Source organism: Physella acuta, unplaced genomic scaffold (genome assembly GCF_028476545.2).
Source record: "Physella acuta isolate Inbredline_101_S28 unplaced genomic scaffold, ASM2847654v3 ptg000562l, whole genome shotgun sequence".
Taxonomy (NCBI): domain Eukaryota; kingdom Metazoa; phylum Mollusca; class Gastropoda; family Physidae; genus Physella; species Physella acuta.
This window is the reverse complement of record NW_026732081.1, coordinates 1,017,584-1,043,583: the sequence shown is the minus strand read 5'-3', so window position 1 is coordinate 1,043,583 and position 26,000 is coordinate 1,017,584. Positions and strand designations below refer to the sequence as shown.

At 42.5% G+C, this 26,000-nt stretch overlaps 1 protein-coding gene across 3 annotated transcripts in view; it reads right to left on the bottom strand.

Annotated features, from left to right (window-relative positions):
- The window catches only part of LOC131946498 (ras-associated and pleckstrin homology domains-containing protein 1), a 68,765-nt gene that overhangs the window by 29,762 nt on the left and 13,003 nt on the right, over nucleotides 1-26,000 (bottom strand). The window contains exon 3 of one of the 3 annotated variants that reach the window (XM_059307306.1): nucleotides 12,696-12,828. In XM_059307306.1, the coding sequence (XP_059163289.1) occupies nucleotides 12,696-12,827 (132 nt within the window). In that variant the 5' untranslated portion in view covers nucleotide 12,828. Of the gene's footprint in view, nucleotides 1-5,164; nucleotides 5,240-8,864; nucleotides 9,103-12,695; nucleotides 12,829-26,000 lie in introns of those variants that run through there. The other 2 variants (XM_059307310.1, XM_059307307.1) reach the window with 2 other exon arrangements.

Genomic DNA, 26,000 nt, shown 5'->3' with positions numbered 1-26,000 from the left:
CCGGCCTTATGATTGGCAGGTATAGATAGTGGTCAAACACCGGCCTTAAGATTGGCAGGTATAGATAGTGGTCAAACAAGATTGGCAGGTATAGATAGTGGTCAAACAAGATTGGCAGGTATAGATAGTGGTCAAACACCGGCCTTAAGATTGGCAGATATAGATAGTGGTCAAACAAGATTGGCAGGTATAGATAATGGTCAAACAAGATTGGCAGGTATAGATAGTGGTCAGACACCGGCCTTATGATTGGCAGGTATAGATAGTGGTCAAACAAGATTGGCAGGTATAGATAGTGGTCAAACACCGGCCTTAAGATTGGCTCTGCCTTGGTCATCTTTATGTTATACCCGAATGTCACCTGGTATTGGACCGCAGGAGGACAACCCGGGTATCTGCGGGTTGCTGTTGGGTTGGATGTAGACAGTGTTTCTTCCAGACTTTTTTCTCCGGGGGGGGGGGCCACTTGAAATTTTCGGGGGGGGGGGGACGGGACGGACACTGTTAAAAGTATATATTTCCTATATAAATTATATAAATTTCATTTCGTTCGGGGGGGGGGGGGGTGCGGTAAAAAAACTTCGGGGGGACTTTGCCCCCCCCCCCCCCCCCCGAAGAGATGCCTGGAATACACTCTGGATGTAGAACTTTGAGGACCCTCCAAATCGTCCCCTTAGGCCGGCGCTGGCTTGATATGGCTGGACTTGGGCGGTAATGAAGCAGATTTATGTCACTTCTTTATTAGTTGTCTTCTTCTTCCTTTAAATGTGAAGGTGTCGGAAACTCTTCCTTTAAATGTAAGGGATCGGAAACTCTTCCTTTAAATGTGAAGGTGTCGGAAACTCTTCCTTTAAATGTGAAGGTATCGGAAACTCTTCCTTTAAATGTGAAGGTGTCGGAAACTCTTTCTTTTATGTGAAGGTGTCTGAAACTCTTCCTTTAAATGTGAAGGTGTTGGAAACTCTTCCTTTAAATGTGAAGGTGTCGGAAACTCTTTCTTTTAATGTGAAGGTGTCGGAAATTCTTTCTTTTTATTAAAAGGAATCGGAAACTCTTCCTTTTAATAATTCTGGCTACGCAAGTGAAAACGTTGGAAGCAATTAGCGCTGATTACTTTAAAATCAGGTAGGCTAAGTGATTATTCGCAGATGTTGGCGAGCTGGTGGGGAGGGGGGGGAGGGAGGGAGGCACCGACTCCACGTCGCCGTCGCCAGTTGACTTGATGGCTGACTGCTGATTGCTGACTTTTGAATGTAGACTCGTCTTAATTAATTAATGATTGCTGCAAAGTTAAGACCCCCATCATTTACGCACGTTCAGCTATAATCATTCCCTAATTCCTTAAAATGCTAATTAAATATACACGGAAAAACACATCAGCATATGCGTGCAACAAAACGACGAACGTAGTGACCAGCATCATTTATGCCAATCGTATTGGTAGAAAGTAGGATTATAAACCATTTACCAGAAATAGTAAACAAACATAGGTAGCAAGTAGACTGATTAACCAGTCACCAGAAATAGTAAACAAACATAGGTAGCAAGTAGACTGATTAACCAGTCACCAGAAATAGTAAACAAACACCACATTTTCTCATCAGACACCAAACAACGCGTGCTTCTAAAAAAAAAAAACAATTAGTCAATCCCCAAACTTAACAGATCACTTCTTACATACAACTAAACCCCCTACCACCGACGTCAGGGATTTTAACAAACAACTAAATCCCTCAACACCCCCCCCCCCCAACACCCAAAGCTTCTAACATACAACATAACCCCTCACCCCCACCCAACTCCAAAGCCCAGAACTTGTAACACAACTTAACCCCCCCCCCCAACACCAGGGCTTTTAAAATACAGCTACCCCCCCCCCAACCCCAACATCAGGGCTCCTAACAAAGAACTAAACCCTCACCAACACAAACCCCAACCCCAGAGCTAATATACAACTAAACCCCTCCCCCCCCCCCAACAACATGGCTTCTAACATACAACTAAACATAAAACCACCAAAACACCAGTGCTTCAAACATACAACCTACTCCAACACCCCCACCACCCCACACACCACCCCCACCCCCACCACCACCACCACCACCACACACATCCCCACCACCACCCCACACACCAGGACCTGTAGCCCAGACCCTGGTCTCTGGCACCCCCACCACCCCACACACACCCACCACCACACACACCCCCACCACCCCACACACCCCCACCACCACCCCACACACCAGGACCTGTAGCCCAGACCCTGGTCTCTGGCACCCCCACCACCACCCCACACACCACCCCCACCACCCCACACACTACCACACCACCCCCCACCCCCACCACCACCCCATACACCAGGACCTGTAGCCCAGACCCTGGTCTCTGGCACCCCCACCACCCCACACACCACCCCACAAACCACCACACACACCAGAACCTGTAGCCCCAGACCCTGGACTCTGGCACCCCCACCCCCACCCCCACCACCACCACCCCACACACCACCCCACACCAGGACCTGTAGCCTAGACCCTGGTCTCTGGCAGGAATGTGTTTATATCCCGACCCCTGGTGCCGGTATGTCAAGAATGGATCAACACCCAGCTCGCCAGCCCACAGCCCGTGTTTCTAGTGCCGGTATGTCAAGAATGGATCAACACCCAGCTCGCCAGCCCACAGCCCGTGTTTCTAGTGCCGGTATGTCAAGAATGGATCAACACCCAGCTCGCCAGCCCACAGCCCGTGTTTCTAGTGCCGGTATGTCAAGAATGGATCAACACCCAGCTCGCCAGCCCACAGCCCGTGTTTCTAGTGCCGGTATGTCAAGAATGGATCAACACCCAGCTCGCCAGCCCACAGCCCGTGTTTCTAGTGCCGGTATGTCAAGAATGGATCAACACCCAGCTCGCCAGCCCACAGCCCGTGTTTCTAGTGCCGGTATGTCAAGAATGGATCAACACCCAGCTCGCCAGCCCACAGCCCGTGTTTCTAGTGCCGGTATGTCAAGAATGGATCAACACCCAGCTCGCCAGCCCACAGCCCGTGTTTCTAGTGCCGGTATGTCAAGAATGGATCAACACCCAGCTCGCCAGCCCACAGCCCGTGTTTCTAGTGCCGGTATGTCAAGAATGGATCAACACCCAGCTCGCCAGCCCACAGCCCGTGTTTCTAGTGCCGGTATGTCAAGAATGGATCAACACCCAGCTCGCCAGCCCACAGCCCGTGTTTCTAGTGCCGGTATGTCAAGAATGGATCAACACCCAGCTCGCCAGCCCACAGCCCGTGTTTCTAGTGCCGGTATGTCAAGAATGGATCAACACCCAACTAGCCAGCCCACAGCCCGTGTTTCTAGTGCCGGTATGTCAAGAATGGATCAACACCCAGCTCGCCAGCCCACAGCCCGTGTTTCTAGTGCCGGTATGTCAAGAATGGATCAACACCCAACTAGCCAGCCCACAGCCCGTGTTTCTAGTGCCGGTATGTCAAGAATGGATCAACACCCAGCTCGCCAGCCCACAGCCCGTGTTTCCATGACGCAGATAGCTTCATCTTTTCTAACGTCAACAGCTCAGCCCACAGCCCGTGTTTCCATGACGCAGATAGCTTCATCTTTTCTAACGTCAACAGCTTCTGTCCAGTAGTCAACCAACGTTTTAACACGGAATTTGATCCCCGAGTAGAGAGGGATATATCTACTACAGGTGCTGGTTTCATTTAGAGATATTGATTGGTCAAATATGATGTATGGGAGAGGCTGAACCACATAAAGTTATAGGTCACAACATCATTTATACATGAAGTAATGTATTGCATATATAGCATTAACAACCACTTCATGTGATGGCGCATATAAGGGCTAGAGTGAGCAGTGAAGTAGCGTACACTTATTGTTACAGTACGGTAAATTAGCCCAAGTATAAGGCTAAAGTATAAGACAAAAGTGGGTTAACGAAACGGCGAGTACTGTTTACATGCATACACAATCCACTGAGTAATGTTTAGTCACACGTTTATGTAAGTTATAAAGTAAAAATGTATTTCGACTTTTAAAATATACAAAATCGACGAGGCAAATCTAATAGCCTGTCTATAATTTAATCAGAATTTTTTTTTTTTTTACAAATATGGATGAGGCAAATATAATGGAATTTCTAAAACATAATCGATAATAAATTTTTACAAGTTGCTGGGGCAGAAATAAGAGATGTTCTATAACTTAATGGACATTACATTTCTACAAAATGGTTGAGGCAGATATAACTATCTACAACTTCGAATACAAACTTCGGCATTTGGCCGTAGTCTTTCCGTACATTTGTTTCTACAGACTACCGTGGATCTAATGTTGTAATTTGACATGCAATTATGAAACATGATTTATAAAACATGTATATATAACATCTGTGTTTTAAAAACATGCATGGATCAATTTGCATGTATTAATCAATCGTCTTGTTTTTAAATAAAAACATGCATTTTCTAACCACTGTGTCATTGATATACGCATGCATACGTTAGCCGTCCCTGTATCGTTGGAGGCTATCTTAGACATCAGTTGACTCGGGCCTAGCGTTAAATGGACAAGGTTTTACCATCATACATTTATAATGTTCACTGGGCCTAGCGTTAAATGGACAAGGTTTTACCATCATACATTTATAATGTTCACTGGGCCCCCCAGGCAGGGCCTGTTCACCCCACTACAAATACTACAAGCACCGGTCCACATTGATTGAGACCAGCGATAACACCAACGACACAGATAACGACAACGACACGGATAACGACAACGACACGGATAACGACACGGATAACGACAACGACACCGATAACGACAACGACACGGATAACGACACGGATAACGACAACGACACGGATAACGACAACGACACGGATAACGACAACGACACGGATAACGACACCGATAACGACAACGACACGGATAACGACACGGATAACGACAACGACACGGATAACGACAACGACACGGAGAACGACAACGACACGGAGAACGAAAACGACATGAACAACTACGACGACACGGATAACGATAACGACACGGATAACGACAACAACACGGACAACGACAACAACACGGATAACGACACGGATAACGACGACGACACGGATAACGACAACGACAACACCAACGGCTACTCACCGAGCACTGACATGGCTTCTTGATGTGAATAAAATACTCCATTCTACCCGCGTGGATTATCGTCCCTGTCCTCACACCCGCTGACCACCTAAGTCTCCATCCCCCTGCACGACTGCGGGCACTAGTCAGCGAGAAGCCAAGACGCCACTGTCCTAGTTCCCCACACTAGTCAGCGAGAAGCCAAGACGCCACTGTCCTAGTTCCCCAGAGCGTCCTTGCTCTCAGGACAAAACTAGTCGGCGCCCACTCTCACCCGGTACCCGGCAGTTCGGGGTATCAGAGAGGCAAAACTCATAAGAGCCGAGAACAAACGATAGAAATGAAGGGGAGGGGGGGGGTGCAGGCCGGCACGAGGCGGGAGGCTGGATCGATAACCATTTGAGCCAAACACGAGGACTGGGAGGCGCGTGCCCCTTCAGCTAGCTTTGAGACCACAATAACAGGTTTTTAACACGAGCTCCCACACACACACACACACACACACACGATGTATGTTTGGGGATCATATTGAAAAAACAATTTACACATGTCATTAGGCATTGCAGGCAATAGTTTACACAAAAAAGTTGAAGTGGAGCGTGGAAGAAAAATAAAAAAAATAAAAATAAAACCAACGACCTTGGTTTATCGTCTAATCAGCAGACGATAATTGTTTAGCAATTATGAAGGTAACAAAGCCCGGCGTAGTTTGGTGTCGCATGAAGTTGGTGCGGTAGGCAACTAGCCGGCTTTAGGCCGGGCCGTGGGAAAACACGTGTTAGAGGCTAGCCTTGCATGCGTCGCTAGGGCGTGCATTGTTTCAAGCTCACGGCCAACTTCTCAGGCCTTCAGATGCACATGTGCAACTGTGTCACATCGAGAACAAAGTCGGCCCGCATACAGTTATTAATTACATGTGACTTTATGCATGTGGTTATACCACGGGCGGAATTATGGCGTGCACTTGATGGTGGTGGGGGGTGGGGGAGAAGTAGATCAAATAAACTGAATTTTAAGAACCCCCCCCCCCCCGACACCGACCTACCCTAAGAACAAAATGGAGCCGCCAAATTATCTTTATCAAGATACATGTAAAGTAAAACTATACAGTAAGCTGAAAAAATAATATACTTTCATCTGAAATAAGATACGTATGATTAGCCATCAGGAGGGGGAGGGGGGGGGGGGGGGGGAACAGACGTTTGACGCAATGTCTAAATAAAAGGATCATATGCGCATATCAAGTTTCTACACATGGTGATGTAATATACTGTTTTAGTCGCGTTTTTGTTTCTACATACAGACATGTTAACTAAAGAATGGACCTGTCTGTTTTAGAAGTACTCACACTGAGTTTTAGAAGTACTCACACTGACTTAACCATCACTTCATCAGACACAACTTGAAGCGTGCACACGTTGAACCACGTTAACAATACAAAGCTCGTGTTTCAGTCTTTTATATTGGGATCTACTGTAAGCCTTGGATTACCCTGCTAGACAATTTGCTAGACAATTTGATACAACCCTAAACTCGCGAAGATACAATCGGTGTAGTTTATTGTCAAAACGGTGAATATTGATTCTTGTAAGCGATCTATTCTAAAATGCAAACATAAGAAGTATATCGGTGTATTGTGTTTTAGATTTCATCCAGGAGACTGATTCCTATAGCCATACATGACAATAAATGACATGTACACAAAGCGATCACTACAATCCTTAAACAGAATCAGTCAACTATTTGAATAATTTTTTGTATCGCTCGGCTCCAAAAAACATTGACACGGTGTAGTTGTTTCACCAGATACAGGGGCGTTTTAGCGGGGTATTGCCGTTGGACTTTGGTACAATCAATTGTTTTACACATTTGCCGCTATATAGCCAGTGGACTGTGTAACATGCAATGGTTGTTGCACATAAGCAACACTGCTGATATAGTCAGTGGACTGTAGAACATGCAATGGTTGTTGCACATATGCAACACTGCCGATATAGCCATTGGTCTGTATAACATGCAATGATTGTTGTGTTGCACATACGCAACACTGCCGATACAACCAGTGGACTGTGTAACATGTAATGGTTGTTGCACATATGCAACACTGCCTCTATAGCCATCGGACTATAGAACATGCAATGGTTGTTGCACATATGCAACACTGCCGATATACCCAGTGAACTGTGTAACATGTAATGGTTGTTGCACATATGCAACACTGCCTCTATAGCCATCGGACTATAGAACATGCAGTGGTTGTTGCACATATGCAACACTGCCGATATAGCCAGTGGACTGTGTAACATGCAATGGTTGTTTCGCGTATGCGCCGTTAGAGACTCCACAGCTGATTGCATTATTGATAGTCAATAAACGGCAAGCCGACGTTAAAAAGCGCCGCAGCCGTGTCACGCTGCGTGCCAATTAATGTTTCTGTTAATGTCTATCAATAAACTGTACACACGTGACGTCGTCTTCATTCAATCAAATTAATCAATCGCTGACCCAGCGCTAGGTCAAGACCACCTGACGGGCCTTGCTACGGCCTCGTTACATATCTGCTTACATCTTCTTTCTTGCATCTTACATCATCATCTTACATCGCATTTCTATCATCTGCTTATATTTTATTTTGTTATCATCCGCTTACATCCACGTCTCTGCTAACATGGTGTATAACATCCTCACAACCTGTCAAGGAGTGGGCACCCCCTGGCTCACGCAAAGAATCCATAGAGCCCCGTTTAACCCTCTCTGCTAACTCACACTGTTACATGCACATTTGTCCCTATCCTTTTAAATACACGTCTTCAATCTAATGAATAGATCATCTAGCTGTCGACCATTGTTATTGGTTTACTAGATATGTCCCACCAGCCACTTACATACATACTCCACCACCGGCTAACATCTGAGTAAATCAGCAGTTGAACATGTATTTTCTCATTGCACTTTACACCAGTACCCTAGTGTAGCCAATCACACTTTATACACTTTACACCAGTACCCTAGTGTAGCCAATCGCACTTTACACCAGTACCCTAGTGTAGCCAATCGCACTTTATACACTTTACACCAGTACCCTAGTGTAGCCAATCGCACTTTACACCAGTACCCTAGTGTAGTCTATCGCACTTAACACCAGTACCCTAGTGTAGCCAATCACACTTTATACACTTTACACCAGTACCCTAGTGTAGCCAATCGCACTTTACACCAGTACCCTAGTGTAGCCAATCACACTTTATACACTTTACACCAGTACCCTAGTGTAGCCAATCGCACTTTACACCAGTACCCTAGTGTAGCCAATCGCACTTTACCCGAGTACCCTAGTGTAGCAATAATTGATCCCCAATACAACCACATCAAATCAATAACCAATAGAGACATTGCCAATAAATACAAATTGCTTGTCCATCCATTTAAATAAAAGCTGCAAGTACAATAACATTAGTTATCTGCAAGTAAGGCACGACCTTTGTTCTAAAGACTCAGTCACAAGTACAATGAGAATTTTATGTCAAATATTAGCATCTACCATAAAGCACTTTGAATGTGTATTTAAAATTACTTACAGTCCTAAAAGTTGGCTTTAACCAGCATCAAGAATAAAGCACTTTGAATTTGTGCTCAAATTATATTTAAAATTACTTACAAGTTCGCTTTAACCAACATCAAGTTTGTGGAAGTGTTATAAAATGTATTTAAAATTACTTACAGTGTTAAAAATTGACTTTAACCGTGGCTACACATGATGTGAGAAGAACAGGTGTAATTAGCGAGTTAAAGCAGGCACGTGCTTCATTAAAGGATGCTAGTGACGTCTAGACAAAAGAAATCTTGAATCGATCAGATCATTTAGAGGTCTGCCGTGTTGTTATAGAATTCTACTGTTGGGTTCATGGTACATGGTTCTGTGTGATGGGTTGGGTTCACAGTTCATTTTTCTTAGTGATAGGTTCGCAGTTCATGGTTCTGTGTGATGGGTTAGGTTCACAGTTCATTGTTCTTAGTGATGGATTCATAATTTAGGGTTCAGTGTGCTTGGTTCAGTGATACATTTATAGAACACGTTTCATAGTACTGGGTTCAAAGTGCTAGGTTTAGTGATGAGTTCATAAAGTTGGGTTCACAGTTCATAGTGCTGGGTTCATAGTTCAGGGTTTTTACCTCTGTGTTCGCGTTTTTAGTTAACAGTTCAGCATGAAGATCCAACAGAACACTTAACTATTTAAAAATACGGATGTGATTTTTTTTAAATATAAACTCCATTATCCAGAAAAAAAAGTATGTACCAATACTACTGTACAGCTTACACAAATAAAACGTTGCTAAAGCACCGGTGAATGAAAAACTTGGACTAACACACACCATAACACAGCACCAAAATCAGCGCGGGGTCTTCTAGTTGAGCATCAAGCAGGCTCCTGTTTACAGACCAACAGCCTTACACTTCATGCAGTATTCCGGCTGTGAGTCACACGTGCGGCCTAGGATTCATTCATCACTGGAGCAGATGGTGCCACACACACCCAGTTACTAAAAATCTGCGCCTCCCTCCCCCCCCCCCCCCCTCCCTCCACACCCGTCTCAGTGTAGCCTGAAGACTTCAGGAAGGCAGAAACCCTAGTCGACTTTTCTTCACGGACCACGTGGTGTAGCGCCCCCCCCCCCCCCACCTGCACGTGAATTATTACCTACTTCTGACGGCCATCAAAGATAGGTGTTTATCTTGTAACCGTTTGGTACATTAATAAACAAATTCAGGGTAAACACACCTTAAAGGTGTAGCTGGGACTAGGCAAAATTCTGAGTACAAGCGTTAATATTTAGATAGCTAGATAAAATTGATTTTTAAATGTCCATTTTGTATGTATGCATGTTTAAACAGCGATGTATGTATATTTAAATAGCGATGTATGTGTGTTTAAATAGAGAAGTCTGTATTTTGGTTATGAATGTGGTTATGTAAAGTACACTTTTAAAAAAGGTTTCAGATTACTCAGAGAGCACATAGAAAAAGGTGAACAAACTGGTTTAACAATCAGAGTGGACATAGTTAAATCCTTAAGTACTTGTCCCACACTAGAGGATGACAACAATAGGTCATCACTTTATTAGTCACGCACTTAATCCTACTAGTATACACACATACAAATGCTAAACCGAGAGTACACAAGTGAGATAGTTGATTATCAAAGTTTACACAGAAATTACATAACTGAGATCGTTGATTATAGAAGTTTACACTAATTTTATAAGTGAGATCGTTGATTATCAAAATTAACACAAAGATTATATGACAAAGAAATTGAATATCACAAATTTGGTTATTAAAGTCTACACAGAACTAATATAACTGAGATGGTTCATTATTAAAGAAGTAGCAAGAACATTGATGATTTTATAAACGAACACAGGGAAGTATAGAGTACCATGATGGACGTATTACAGTAACTTATGAGATTGTAGGACACTGCCCACGCGTCTTCCACCAAGTTAGTCTTGTGTTAACTTTCAACAAGATTTACTGGACCTTGTCCATATGTCTTCCACTGGCTAGTGGACAACAGGTGTATAAAACTATCCATCGACTATCATCAAGTACCAGATAACCCCCACCACCATCACCACCCCCACCACCACCCCCACCACCACCCCCACCACCATCACCACCCCACCACCCCCACTCCACCACCCCTACCACCACCACCCTCACCACCACCACCCTCACCACCACCACCACCACCATCACCAACCCACCCGGTTAACAAACGGGCCTTAGAGCTCCGCCATCTGTTTGACGCAAGCCGCCTAGCTAGTTATTATTTTTAGCACGGTCAAGGATGGTCACCCAATCAATAACAATCTCTGGCGGGCAAAGAAAATCTATAAACCCGAGTCGCCGGCTCAGTCCGAGCCACAACATTGGATTATTGCTCATCACAGCACAACTTTTTTCCCACAGAGCCACAACACTGTGTTATCGCCCTTTACATCAGGACTTTTCAACTAACCCTAACACTGTGTTATCGCCCTTTACATCAGGACTTTTCAACTAATCCTAACACTGTGTTATCGCCCTTTACATCAGGACTTTTCAACTAACCCTAACACTGTGTTATCGCCCTTTACATCAAGACTTTTCAACTAATCCTAACACTGTGTTATCGCCCTTTACATCAGGACTTTTCAACTAACCCTAACACTGTGTTATCGCCCTTTACATCAGGACTTTTCAACTAACCCTAACACTGTGTTATCGCCCTTTACATCAGGACTTTTCAACTAACCCTAACACTGTGTTATCGCCCTTTACAACAGGACATTTCAACTGACCCTAACACTGTGTTACGGCCCTTTAAAATAGGACTTTAGGACTTTTTTTCACATAGCCAAAAATTCTATTATTGCCCTTTACAACAGGACCAGGACTTTTTAACAAAGCTATTGCATTCGATTATTGCCCTTTACATCAGGACATTTCACCTAAACCTAACATTAGGTTATTGCTCTTTACAATAGGACATCTGGACTTTTTAGATAAAACCTAACATTGGGTAACTGTCTTTTACATCAGGACATTTCAACAGATCTCTTTAAAATAGGACATGTTTTACACAGTCCTAACATTCATCATCGCCCTTTGCTACAAGAAATTTAGAAAGCTCTACTATTACTTAATTTTGTTATTTTTTTTTTTAACTTTATAATTATTATTTCATTGATCCTAAAGAAGTAATATGTGAAAGGAAAGGGGATGGGGATTGATAGAGAATTTGAAATTTGACGTAGAGCATAAGGGGGGGGGGGGATAGAGAAGTTGACGTCAGCCTATCTAGACCACTCCATTGGACGCTCTGACAGACAGTTGAAGGGCGGAGTTTGATAGAGAGCGCAATCGTCTTTTTTTTAAAATCTCTATCATGCAATAATATAACACGCCTTTTGTCGGTGTGAAATGAGGCTGTAACTAGATGAGCAACAAACAGAAACACATTTTCTGCAGATTTCTTAAAGTCTGGAAATTATCAATAATGGCTGGGCAGGGGCAGGCGCACAAGACAGACAACTGTGTTTAATATTTTGTCCAGTAAACCGGAGTAAGTTATGTCCCTTGGTTTGTTATTTGTTTTCACCCCTTACTAATCAATTATCATAACTCCGCTGTTTTAAATAATTAATAAAGAAATAAAAATCATCCTAAAGTTTTTGTAACACCACCATTAATAAGGTAAATATTTATTACAACAGTTTCATCATTTTACTTAGTGTATCGATTACAGGGTAGAATTCAAATATCTGATGATCAGGGGAAGTAAGCATCTTTGCTCTATCAATAAAGTTCAACTCACTTGCTTCCCCTACATGTTTTCAATGAAAGAAGAGTATGGTCTTTATTAAGCATTTAAAACGTCGGGAGGGCGTAATTATAATCGTGACACCATCCCGAACCCTGGCTGCTAAAAGAGCAGGAAAAAACTCACTGCGACACTGTAATGGTTGTGTTTTTATGAGAACTTATTTTTAAAAAATGAAGTGTACTCACGATATGAAAGTGGTGGAAGGGATGGCCCATCCACCCTGCTCCACTGTAACCTCCTGACACCACTGTATCACAATCCTCATGGTCACTGTCTGCCTCGAACTCGCTGTCCCCTCTCAGCTCCTCCCACTCCATCCTGAAACAGGCAACATATATATATAGACATATATATATAGACATAAGGTTAGACAATAAAATTTAAGTTAAAAAATTTAAAATTCAACAATAAAAGGGGAGTTAACAAGATGAAATACTAGCTATCGCCTTATCAACTGGCCGTCGGCAGTGGTTCGTTACGGTTGGCTGAGTTAAAACAAATTACTTAAGTGAACGTGGAAAATAAAGCAAATAAAAGATTGCCTTTTAAAGGCATAAGAGTTAAGAAAATAAAGCTAATTTGCTTTCTTTGATAAAGGGAATTTCATGAGCGACCGTTGCTTTTATTTTTTTAAAAGCAAATTACTTTTATTTTTCTCAGTGCATTTAAAAGCTGATTATTGTAAAGGTTCTTTATATTTGTTTTATTAGATTATAAAATTAATAAGTCGTTTTTTTTTTAATTTACATCTAAATGCAATTCAAGTCAAGCCACAATAGTTTAAAATGTAAGCTTTAAAAAAAATATTTCCATTTCTTTTGATTAAATGTCTTTAAAAACAAAGTCGACAGAACCAAAGAACATGAAGACAAATAAACGCAAGAATGAATTGCTGTGTTCAAAACAAACAAGCGTTTATTTCCATTACATGCCAAAAACTGAAGACAAAACACTCTGAAACAGCGCACGCTTGGCCAGGGTGTATCAATGTACGAGCAGCATGCGATACACCTTAATTTGTGCCTTTCAACTTCAATAAAAAACTGCACATAAAATTACACAATTACATCATCAGAGGATGCAGCGTTGCTTATCTGTGAGTTAATGCGAGCCCCGGCACATATTATTACGTTCAAAGAGATCGTTTTCCGATATTCGCCAAATCGTAGAGGTGTGTCTGCCCCAAACAAATGCTAATTAAAAAAATATTTCACATATTTGTGATTTTTTTTCCCCAGATCTATATGCCCCTTGGAATATTGAATACAAGAAAATGTGGTCTTACTTTCATTGAACTTTTTTTTTTTTTTACGTTGAGAATTTTTTATTTTTTTATTTTTTTTTTTTTTGTAGACTAACTGCATGTAAAAGGCTACGGACGGGATAGGGCTAATAAATAATTATTTTGTTCATGTGTCTATATGTGAATATAGTTTAGTTATTTATTTTGTTATCTATTTATTACTGCGGCTGTCGTCGATTTGTAATGCAGTAAAACAAACGTGAGCTAGTCTCCACCCAACACCAAACATGCTTAAACTTAACATCAAATCGAAAGTACAGCTCTCATACCTAGAGAAACTCTAACCTTATCACAACCTTAAACCTTACGCCGACCCAGACTTTAAACTCAACCGCTAATGCATAAAATTAATTTCTAAATTAGCTTACAATTTAACTAAACCCATCGCTGATCTAGATTTATGACTAAACCCAACACATAATCCCACCATAACACAAATCTAACCTTTAACTAGACCAAAACATCAACCCATACCACAACCTTATATTGAGACCATAAACTGTGTCAGAAACTCTAAAAAAATATAACTTACTCTAACTTATAAGAAAACAAACCAATCGTTAATCACATTCTAATCACTAATCCATTATAATCTTAACCTTCTCCAAGGTTAAATAATGTTAAGTACCCTACCCTACACTACAAACTACAACCTATACTGTGTTTTATTCAAACGTTTCTTTCAACAGTCTTGTTGTGACTGTAGTTCCTCTACCCACTTGACCAGTCAAATACAGCCATTAGACACACGTCTGTCTACGGTCACTTCACGGACGTACGGTAATTATATTCACCTCTTTAGCCGTGCATTAGCCAGAGCATCTTTTATAGCACTGGCCCGGCTCTTTACGTTGCTTTTATCCTATAGTCTCTCACTCTATCCCGATGTCTATATCTATATATTTTTTCCTCTTTCTTGCTGTCTCTCTATCTCTTTCTTTCTCTCTTTCTGTAATCCTTTTTCTCTCTTTCTCTTTCTTTCTTTTCCTTTCTCGCTGTCTCTCTATCTCTTTCTCGATGTCTCTCTGTATATCCCTTTTCTCTCTTTCTTTCCCTTTCTCGCTGTCTCTCTCTCGCTTTTTCGCTCTCCCCCCCCCCCCCCCCCCCCCCTCTAGAACCACTGTACTCTATGGTGCTATATAAGAACGTGCAACACAGTAAACCAAGAAGACTGATCAGCGAGAGAGAAATGTTCAAGGAAATTCTGACAGCTTTTTATTCTTTAAAGTCGAACGTCCCAGCAAAGGATGAAAAAACTTCTTCACGCAACCCTGACCCACCCTCCCCACAGGGGTGGAAATCTGGGCCAGAGACGTACAACATCAACCACGTACTGACACGGCCCATCTACACATTGACATGTTACGGCACGTTTACTTTCACCCGTCAACAAGAAGAAATATACAGAAACTTAAGATGTAGGTAGACCAACAGGAAGAAATAGGCCTATACAGAAACTTAGGTTGCAGACCAAAATGAAAAAAATATACAGAAACTTAACTTGTAGGCGAACAGGAAGTAATATACAGAAACTTGAGTTGAAGGCCAAAAAGAAGAAATATACAGAAACAAGTTGTAGACCAACAAGAATAAATATAGAGAAACTTAAGTTGTGTTAGTTTAAAAACTACCCCCGCTAGTCTGGTGTGTTGATCATCTACCCCAACATTTAACTCTGTACACTTATAGGACTCGCTGGATGTTTAAACAAAAAAAGCTAGGAGTAGGGTGTGAGTGTGTGTGAGTATGTGTGAGTGTGTGTGTGAGCGAGTTTTTATTTACCTACTCCTGACACAGAGCGTGAGGGGAGGCAAGCGACCCCGCGAGGAATCTACTCGGGCCAGAAGATCTACGACATACTAAGACGGGAGAAAGTGCAGGGGAGAAGACTCGCACTCAACACATGGAGGGAGGAACCGTATCAAGGACGGCGCGAGGGGTAGAAATACCGCGCGAGAACAGAAGCACTCGGCTGTTTACACACATATGCACATACCTATGTATGTGTCAGGGTATTAAAAAAACACGTAAAAACATTTTACACATATAAAAGAAAAAAAACGAAAAGTGATAGTTAGTAATGGGAAGCGAGAGTATCCACTTGAAACTAGAACTCTGAACGGATAGAACAACTAGTTACAATGGTATGAGTCAAGCGGAGATAACCCCACTCAACGCTTCCCATAGTGACAGTATTGGCCGAGTAGATTTATCTTGCCATTGGGGTTGTAATCAACAAGCAAATACGAACAAGTGGCTCACTCTTCACTGTCTCCAACCTCGGCCATCACTGTACACAAACACTGTACACAAACACTGTACACAAACACTGTACACAAACACTGGACTCTACCGCTGACATATGCGCTGATAAAAGGGATATCTTCAATAAAAAAAACCTCCTTCATTACCTGAGTCGTTAATTTAATTGAAATACTTCATTAGGTTAGTTTTCAAATCAAATTGGACTATTAATTATCTGAGGTGTTGATTAAATTTAAAGTATACAATTCATGTTCGTTTTATGCAGTAGAGTTGAGCCTTTTTAAACCGGTTTTACATGCACACATACAACACACATACTAGTTTTTGTGCAAGAAATCCTTATGTAAAAAACGTGTATTGTGAGTGAGTGGTATTTTCTACTACAAGATGTACACGCTAAATGGTGAGTAGACGTGTATGATGCCAATAGGTAAGTATCAAGTTGTTCTATTAGAGTCGGGTAGGCGTTGGGTTTACATAAGTAAACAATATTAGTGGAGAGTTCTAATCTACGTAACATTATAGATCGAGGAGGGATTAGTGAAGGGATTATCTACCGCTACATCGTGTGTGTTGGATCGATCTTTGGGGAGGGGGGGGGGGTATTTGTGTTAAGTTACACACTACCTACCCACTGGTCATCTGAAGTGGGGGGGGGATATTTGTGTTAAGATACACACTACCCACGGGTCATCTGGAGGGGGGGGGGTTGTGTTACGACACATCCGGTCATCTGATTAGTTTTAAGCGCTAATAAATAAACGATTCGTGCGGAGAGGCTCAGCGAATGATACGCTGGAAACAGCCTTAACAAATAACATTTTTCTCAAACCTTTTCCCCGGGGAGGGAACCGCCTTGTGATGAATAGCCGGCTCCAGTTGGGGGAGTGGGGGCAGCGGCCCATCTGATGGGGACGTAAATAAAAGTGTCGGCATGGTGAGGTGGCACCTTTTTAATTGGGCAGCCATTTTAAAGCATTTAAACAAACCCCTGCTAGAGGAGATACTAGGAACTATAGGAGGATTTGAGGGACGTTCTGGTTGTATCTGATCAACTACATCGTGACGTTTTAAAAGGTTGTTGCAATCAGTCATACTTAGTAATTAGTAACATTCATGGTAACAATGGTAGGATCCTAAAAAGAATGTTGTAAACAAAAAAAATAATATTTACAAATATTAATTAGCTGCTGTCATCACCCCACCCCCTAGCTGCTATCGCCCCACCCCTTGCAACAGATCAACCCTAGATCATAGCTGCAGCCATCACTCTAGCTGCTGTCATCACCCCACCCCCTAGCTGCTATCGCCCCACCCCTTGCAACAGATCAACCCTAGATCATAGCTGCAGCCATCACTCTAGCTGCTGTCATCACCCCACCCCCCAGCTGCAGTCATCCCCCCCACCCCCCAGCTGCAGTCATCCCCCCACCCCCAGCTGCAGCCATTCCCCTAGCTGCAGCCATCGCACTACCCCTATGTTACAGCCATCCCCTCTAGCTTCAGTCATGACCTTACAAAACTAGCTAACTCTGCTCTACCGAACAAGTGTGAAAACCTGGAGGTGCTGTTATGCCGAAACAAATATACGTAAATAATACGTATAACACGAGGTGGTGCTGACTGCCTGGCACCGTGCCAAGACAGGTAAGAACTGGACCAGGTGTGTAACGGAATAACCTTGATGACTATTAGCGTGAGCAATCTTCGATTGTTCCACAGAATCAAACCCTGTCTATGGTGAGTAGACCGTCCATCCTGTACAACAAATTACATTAAGCCGCACCGCAGTAAACGGGTAATTGCCAACTCCCAGTTCACATCTCAATACGACACGCCATGTACAGAGCAGAAATTCGATACTTAAGTGTTAGCAATGTGCTCTACTCGGTTCAGTTTCCCAAAATGGATTATTGAATTCTTCACTTAAAAAACACTTTAGTTCTTGTAAGGCCGCAGTGGCGTGCATGTGTGGGACAAAGCCGGTGAAAGGGGCGAGATGGGGGAGTAGAGTTTACTGGTCACGCGGGTGGACCTGGGGTTTATATGTGACGCCACCGATGTGACTTTAAGACATCCCTAGCCACAGGACTTAAATTGGGTTTTATACCTGGTATGTGAAGCTACCGATGTACTTAAAGAATTCACTGGCCTTAAGACTTAAATTGGGTTTTATACCTGGTATGTGAGGCTACCGATGTACTTTAAGAATTCACTAGCCACAGGACTAAACTTAGGTTCTATATCTGGTATGTGAAGCTACCGATTTCTTATACACTTCCCTAGCCATAGGGCATAGTGATGAACACACTATCTCTTCATATGCCGAGGTCACAGAAACAAGTGAACCCTACTTCACTTGCCCTATAGACCGTCAGGTTTGAAAGGGAACTTTAGTTACTTTACCCTAGCTACAGGATTAAACTTGGTTCTACTTATGGTATGTGAAGCTACCGATGTACTTTAAGCATTCACTAGCCACAAGACTAAACTTGGTTCTACTTATGGTATGTGAAGCTACCGATTTCTTTAAGACTACCCTCGCCACAAGACTAAACTTGGGTTCTACATCTGGTATGTGAAGCTACCGACATACGTCAAGAATTCACAAGCCCCGCTAAGAGACTAAGCATAGGTCCCTCCACCAACGTACTCTTGTAAATTGCCCAAACATTATTTCAGCATCATGTTTCGCAAACACCGCACGCCACTTATACGTAGTGGTGTCTAGTTTGGAGTGGTTCCATATTTTCAGCCCGTATCGATATACCAGTGTGTGAATCACCGTCCTAGGAAGGAACAAATCCACTTGTGTTCTCCCTGTATGTAAGACACGTCTTCATAATTTTCTCGATTAGAATTATCTCCTCTCGAGGCCGAGCTGCTGATCAATATGTCTGTATTTATCCCGTCTTGTTGTCTGACGTGGTAAATGTTTCAAACCCAGGCTGTACCCGACAGTGGGGTACAAGAATTGGGTACAGTTCCAGTGGTAAATGTTTCAAACCCAGTCTGTACACAGTCAGTGGGGTACAAGAATTGGGTACAGTTCTAGTGATAATTGCTTCAAACTCACTAACGGTCGGCTACACGAATTGGGTACAGTTCCAGTGACAATTGCTTCAAACTCACTAACACTCGGGTACAAGACCTGAGTACAGTTCCAGAGGTAAATGCTTCAAACCCAGGATGTACCCGACGGTGGGGTACAAGAATAAGGTACAGTTCCAGTCAAAAGCAGAGCGAGAAAAGTAAAAGTGTGGTTGGATGTCAACAGATTCTGTTATAAGTCTAACTAGAGTTCAGAGTTTTTGAAAAGCTAGTTGGGATTCAGATGTAAGTGAATAATGGAATCAAGATTTTGTTTAAAGTAATAATAAGCATTTCAATATGGTCTTTTCATGGTAATAAAATCGATCATAGCTCTGCACTTTTAAATTTAAATATCTTTTAGTTTCCGACCGCTTCGTCACTAATGGCTTATGAATGAAATTGTAAAGTTGTACATCAAATTGTTTTGTTTTTTTCCAATACTTCATTTCCTACCTCAGCACTACCACCTATCCCATAGTTCTAATCCCATATTCATTCTTTTAGTAGACCTACGCCATAATTGTGTCAAGTCCACACTTGATCTACACACAGTCAACAAAGAAAGAAAAAACTCAATCAATGTTTTAAATTGATCGACTATTTCATGGCTGGTTGCCGACTTTGAAAACCTAAAGACCGACATAAAGAGTGTTCCTAAAGCCGCGCCACCGTCTTACTGTTGTCACCAGCACAATGTACCGGGAACAGCCCAGTTCAGGAAGAACAGCATTTTCTTACAACTTTTTTTTTTCTTCATTGCCCTAAATCTTGAAATCCGCTTTCACAACTGGTCAATATTGGTCAATAGTTTTTAATTATTATTATTTAAACAAACGAGTAATCAATATTTACAGTAATCAAACAGTAGGCCGTATACTTTTTAAGTAAAAGTGTGTTACATTACAATTATTTTATCGCGGATTTTCTTAAAACTAAAGACGTAATTCATTACATTTATACAACTAGCATTACCGCCCTTGTAAAAGTCATACTGTCAAAGAAAGAAAAATAATATCAGCCGTTTGGCGAAGTCTATTGATGATTGCACTGAAACCAATGTAGACCTATGTGTTGAAGGACGTGTTCTGTAGGATTCGCTACGCCGCCGAACCTGTTTCCTCCAAAGAAAAAGACAAAATGCACCGACTGCCAGAAAGATAAAACTGCCCTCGTCAGTTAAACCCCAATTTGTTTCCGTCCATGCATTAGAAACTGTTAAGGCGCTAAATCAGGGCCTGATTCAAACTTCACTGATGTAAAAGGGGCGGGAATCTTAAAGTGCTTTACATCTTCTAGCGAGACTTCTGCAAATACGCAGACGATTAGAGGACGGGTTGGGTGGGGAAGGGGGCTGTTACAAGGAGAGATGGAAAAAATGTTTTTTTGATAGCATTAATAACCGTCAACAATTTTTGTTTCAAAATGTGTTTCTGTTCTTGAAGCTGTGAGCTGTGGACAATCACATTATTCTATCAGACAGGAATGTTGTGTGGGTCAATCCCAGTCAAGGATGAGGGGAAATTTCATTCACAGGAAAACACGCTGCGCACACGGTGAATGACGTGATTTCACCAGTGAGAAACGTGAAGCACCGGTGTAGACCGGCGCGGCCAGAGATTATGTTGAAAGCGTTCATGTCGACTATTTTTATGTCGGTAAGTTTGTTTAGAAAAATCTAATGGTTCATATTTCATGGGTTATTAAGTGTACAGCTGCTAAAGGTAAACAATATGTAAAGGAATTAAAGCACACAAACAGGATAAAGAATGAGCAAGTATGCCAATGTACATTTTAGGTCTGGCATGACGAGATTCAATAAATGATTGGTGTGACACAAGAATAGCCAGCTATTGAAAGCTGAGACACTGTCATATCCGTTTAGTGACATTGGCATACCCGCCTAGTGACATTGGCATAATGTGACATTGGTATACCCGTCTAGTGACATTGGCATAATGTGACATCAGCATACTGTGACATTGGCATACTGTGACATTGGCATACTGTGACATTGGCATACTGTGACATTGGCATAATGTGACATCGGCATACTGTGACATTGGCATACCCGTCTAGTGACATTGACAGCTGTGACACTAGCATACTGTGACACTGTCATACCCGTCTTGTGACATTGGCACACTGTGACACTGTCATACCCAGCTAGAGACAGCTGTGACACTAGCATACTGTGACACTGTCATACCCGTCTTGTGACATTGGCACACTGTGACACTGTCATACCCAGCTAGTGACAGCTGTGACACTGTCATACCCGTCTAGTGACAGCTGTGACACTGTCATACCCGTCTAGTGACAGCTGTGACACTGTCATACCCGTCTAGTGACAGCTGTGACACTAGCATACTGTGACACTGTCATACCCGTCTTGTGACATTGGCACACTGTGACACTGTCATACCCGTCTAGTGACAGCTGTGACACTAGCATACTGTAACGCCAGTGATATCAAACCTCCCACAACACCGAGCCATCACCCAAATCGATTGTGTAAACGTCACCGCCTGTCTAGAGATTTCCCCCTCCTCGGGAAGATGTCGCAAGCTTTCCTTGAACTAATCACCGCTTAAGTCTGACAACATAGCCACCGACTGCTAAATGTTTCACAATATCGCAGCATAAACTTGGTCCCATGGACGTCCCGCTCAACAACGAAACAAAACGAATTTCTCGTCCAACTAAAACACGATTACCTGTCTATAAAAACGGCAGGTGGTAAAATCAACCACCTTTAAACAAGCACAAAAATAGATCATTAATAGCATCATCAAATCAGTGTCTATTCTCGTGAGGTTTTTATTTTATTCTCTGCAAAACGACCAGTGCACCTTATCTAATCTAGTGACAGCTTTAAGAATGTACCTCAAACAAGCTTTTAATTATAGATGTATCCTAAAACCAGGTGGGGGGTTTTAAAACATATCCTCAAAATCAGCTTTAAAGAAATTTATCCTCAAAACCAGTTTTGAAAAAAAAATATCCTAAAAACCAGTTTAAAAAAAATATATCCTCAAATCTAGCATTAAATAAAATACGTCCACAGAAACAGTTGTTTTTAAATTTCCAAAAACCAATAATACAATGTTATTATAAAAACTTGCCTAAAAATCTACCCTACAATCAGAAACTTTAAAGATAAGTTGAAGCTTTATGCCCCAATACAACGGAGAACACTAACAGATTAAAGAAGAGACAGAGACAAACCGGAAATGACTTTAAGGAAGACCAACATAAGACCGATGCCCTGAGATTCCCTGAGATGCCCTGAGATGGTTATATATTAGCCCGGCTTTGTCCACAACAACTTGGGTCTATCGTGGTGTGAATCTTCCAAGTTTGATACATTAATTATCTAACTGTACTTATAATAGAACCCCACTGATACATTAATTATCTAACTGTACTTATAATAGAACCCCGATGATACATTAATTATCTAACTGTACTTATAATAGAACCCCGATGATACATTAATTATCTAACTGTACAGGTAATAGAACCAAAATAATACATTAATTATCTAACTGTACAGGTAATAGAACCCCATTGATACATTAATTATCTAACTGTACTTGTAATAGAACCCCGATGATACATTAATTATCTAACTGTACTTGTAATAGAACCCCGATGATACATTAATTATCTAACTGTACAGGTAATAGAACCAAAATAATACATTAATTATCTAACTGTACAGGTAATAGAACCCCATTGATACATTAATTATCTAACTGTACTTGTAATAGAACCCCGATGATACATTAATTATCTAACTGTACTTGTAATAGAACCCCGATGATACATTAATTATCTAACTGTACAGGTAATAGAACCCCGATGATACATTAATTAACTAACTGTACAGGTAATAGAATCCCGATGATACATTAATTATCTAACTGTACAGGTAATAGAACCCCGATGATACATTAATTAACTAACTGTACAGGTAATAGAACCCCGATGATACATTAATTATCTAACTGTACAGGTAATAGAACCAAAATAATACATTAATTATTTAACTGTACAGGTAATAGAACCCCGAACTCACGATACGGTTAAGACGCTTGAGTACATAGGACATTACTGAGTCCACCCAGCTCTGGTGGGTACCTGGCCAGTTCGCAATTGTAAAAGCAGATGCACTCAGACCCGAACCCACAATATCCTCATATGCAGAAACAGCTGCGCTACTTCATCTGCCCTATTGTGTCAAGAAATGAAGCAGAACTGTACCTCTATAGTAAATTAAATGTTCGTAAAGCGAATACACCCATATAATTAGTTATACGTCAAATTAAAATGTTCGTACAACGAACAGCTTCACCCATTTAATTAGCTTTAAATCAAATTACAAAATTTCTTAAAGCGAACAATATTACCCACGTAATTAGCTCTCTTATTTCAAAGCTTCGGGTGTGAGGTAAGAAATGATGATATGATACAGGTAAATGAGACAGGTTTTTACTCAGGTAATTTGGCTATCTGGTGATGAGCTTCAATCTTACTAGAGTCAGGTGATAGCACAGGTAAGCTCGGGAATTGTTGGGATTCTATTTCCCTGTCTACATCCTGTGATGTGATTCCCTGTCTACAGCCTGTGTTGTGACTCCCTGTCAGTGTTGTGACTCCGTGTCAGTGTTGTGACTCTCTGCCAGTGCTGTGACTCCCTGCCAGTGTTGTGACTCTCCTTATCTACAACCTGTGATGTGACTCCCTGCCTACAGCCTGTGTTATGGCTCCCTGCCTGTGTTCTGACTCCCTGCCTGTATTATAACTCCCCGCCTGTGTTATGACTCCCTTGTCTGCAGCCTGTGTTCTGACTCCCTGCCTGTGCTCTGACTCCCCTTATCTACAGCCTGTGTTATGACTCCTTGCCTGTGTTATGACTCCCTGTCTGTGTTATGACTCCCCTTGTCTCCAGCCTGTGTTCTGACTCCCCGCCTGTGTTATGACTCCCTGCCTGTGTTATGACTCCCCGCCTGTGTTATGACTCCCCTTGTCTACAGCCTGTGTTATGACTCCCGCCTGTGTTATGACTCCCTTGTCTCCAGCCTGTGTTATGACTCCCCGCCAGTGTTATGACTCCCCGCCTGTGTTATGACTCCCTGCCTGTGTTATGACTCCCCGCCTGTGTTATGACTCCCTGCCTGTGTTATGACTCCCCGCCTGTGTTATGACTCCCTGCCTGTGTTATGACTCCCCGCCTGTGTTATGACTCCCTGCCTGTGTTATGACTCCCCGCCTGTGTTATGACTCCCCTTGTCTACAGCCTGTGTTATGACTCCTTGCCTGTGTTATGACTCCCTGTCTGTGTTATGACTCCCCTTGTCTCCAGCCTGTGTTCTGACTCCCTGCCTGTGTTATGACTCCCTGCCTGTGTTATGACTCCCCGCCTGTGTTATGACTCCCTGCCTGTGTTATGACTCCCCGCCTGTGTTATGACTCCCCTTGTCTACAGCCTGTGTTATGACTCCCCGCCTGTGTTATGACTCCCCTTGTCTACAGCCTGTGTTATGACTCCCCGCCTGTGTTATGACTCCCCTTGTCTACAGCCTGTGTTATGACTCCCCGCCTGTGTTATGACTCCCCTTGTCTACAGCCTGTGTTATGACTCCCCGCCTGTGTTATGACTCCCTTGTCTCCAGCCTGTGTTCTGACTCCCCGCCTGTGTTATGACTCCCCGCCTGTGTTATGACTCCCCGCCTGTGTTATGACTCCCTGCCTGTGCTCTGACTCCCCGCCTGTGTTATGACTCCCTGCCTGTGTTATGACTCCCCTTGTCTACAGCCTGTTGACACCCAGACATTTATTGCTGCCAGCAACAGCACGACTGACGCGACAAACACAGCAACAGCACGACTGACGCGACAAACACAGCAACCGGGGAAAATGAACGCGCCTGATTAAACACAGCGCCCGGCTGGTCACGTGTTTGTTCTAGCGCCCATAATTCATTGTAAGATCCCATATCTCGTTATGGGGACCGTTGCGCAATGAAAAGAGTTGCTTAGGCAATAAATGGGCAGCATAAAAATCACACTACGGCACCAGAATACAATCCATTGCTCTACAAAAACGAGATTAGGGGCGTGTATTTTTATAACCGATTGGCTGTGCTATGGGGGAAGCTATGGGTTGCTGCAAATAACGTAACTATATGTATGTACTATGAAATTTAGTAGATATGGGATGTATTGACATAACTACCAATGTTAACTACAGACATCGCGAAAAGGTTTTCTTTTATAGCTGCAAGCTACATAGAAATACGTTACCAGAATATAAGTTGTATTTTTTGTGTGCTAATAACTCCACCCTAACAATGGCCTTGACCTTTGCTGTAAGTATAACTCTAGCCTACCCTAATCCTATCTCCATTTTGTGCAGTCATTCGAACGAAAACTACCAGATCGAATGATAAGCGACATGTAATAGGGAACGGATACAGGACGCATCAGTGTAAAACATGTTGACTCTCGTAATCCACCACCGTGTCGGTATTTTGTAATCTTTCAACAACACTTAACTTTGCGCATTAATTAAAATAAATTAGCCTCCCCTCCGATGAGGGGGGGGGCAGGGCAAATATTATTTAGCAATAGGCGAGTATCGATTTAGTTGTTGCCACGAATTGCATTTGTGAGGTGAATTAATCATCGCATAGCCACAGCCACCACTATCGTCTGGCTCTGAGATCTTCGGCCTCCGCAGATGGGCGATTAAAAATGATAATGAATGGTAAAATTCGGACCCGGCATTACGGTAAAGATGTGCCGTACCAGAAGAATCCCTCTCTAGC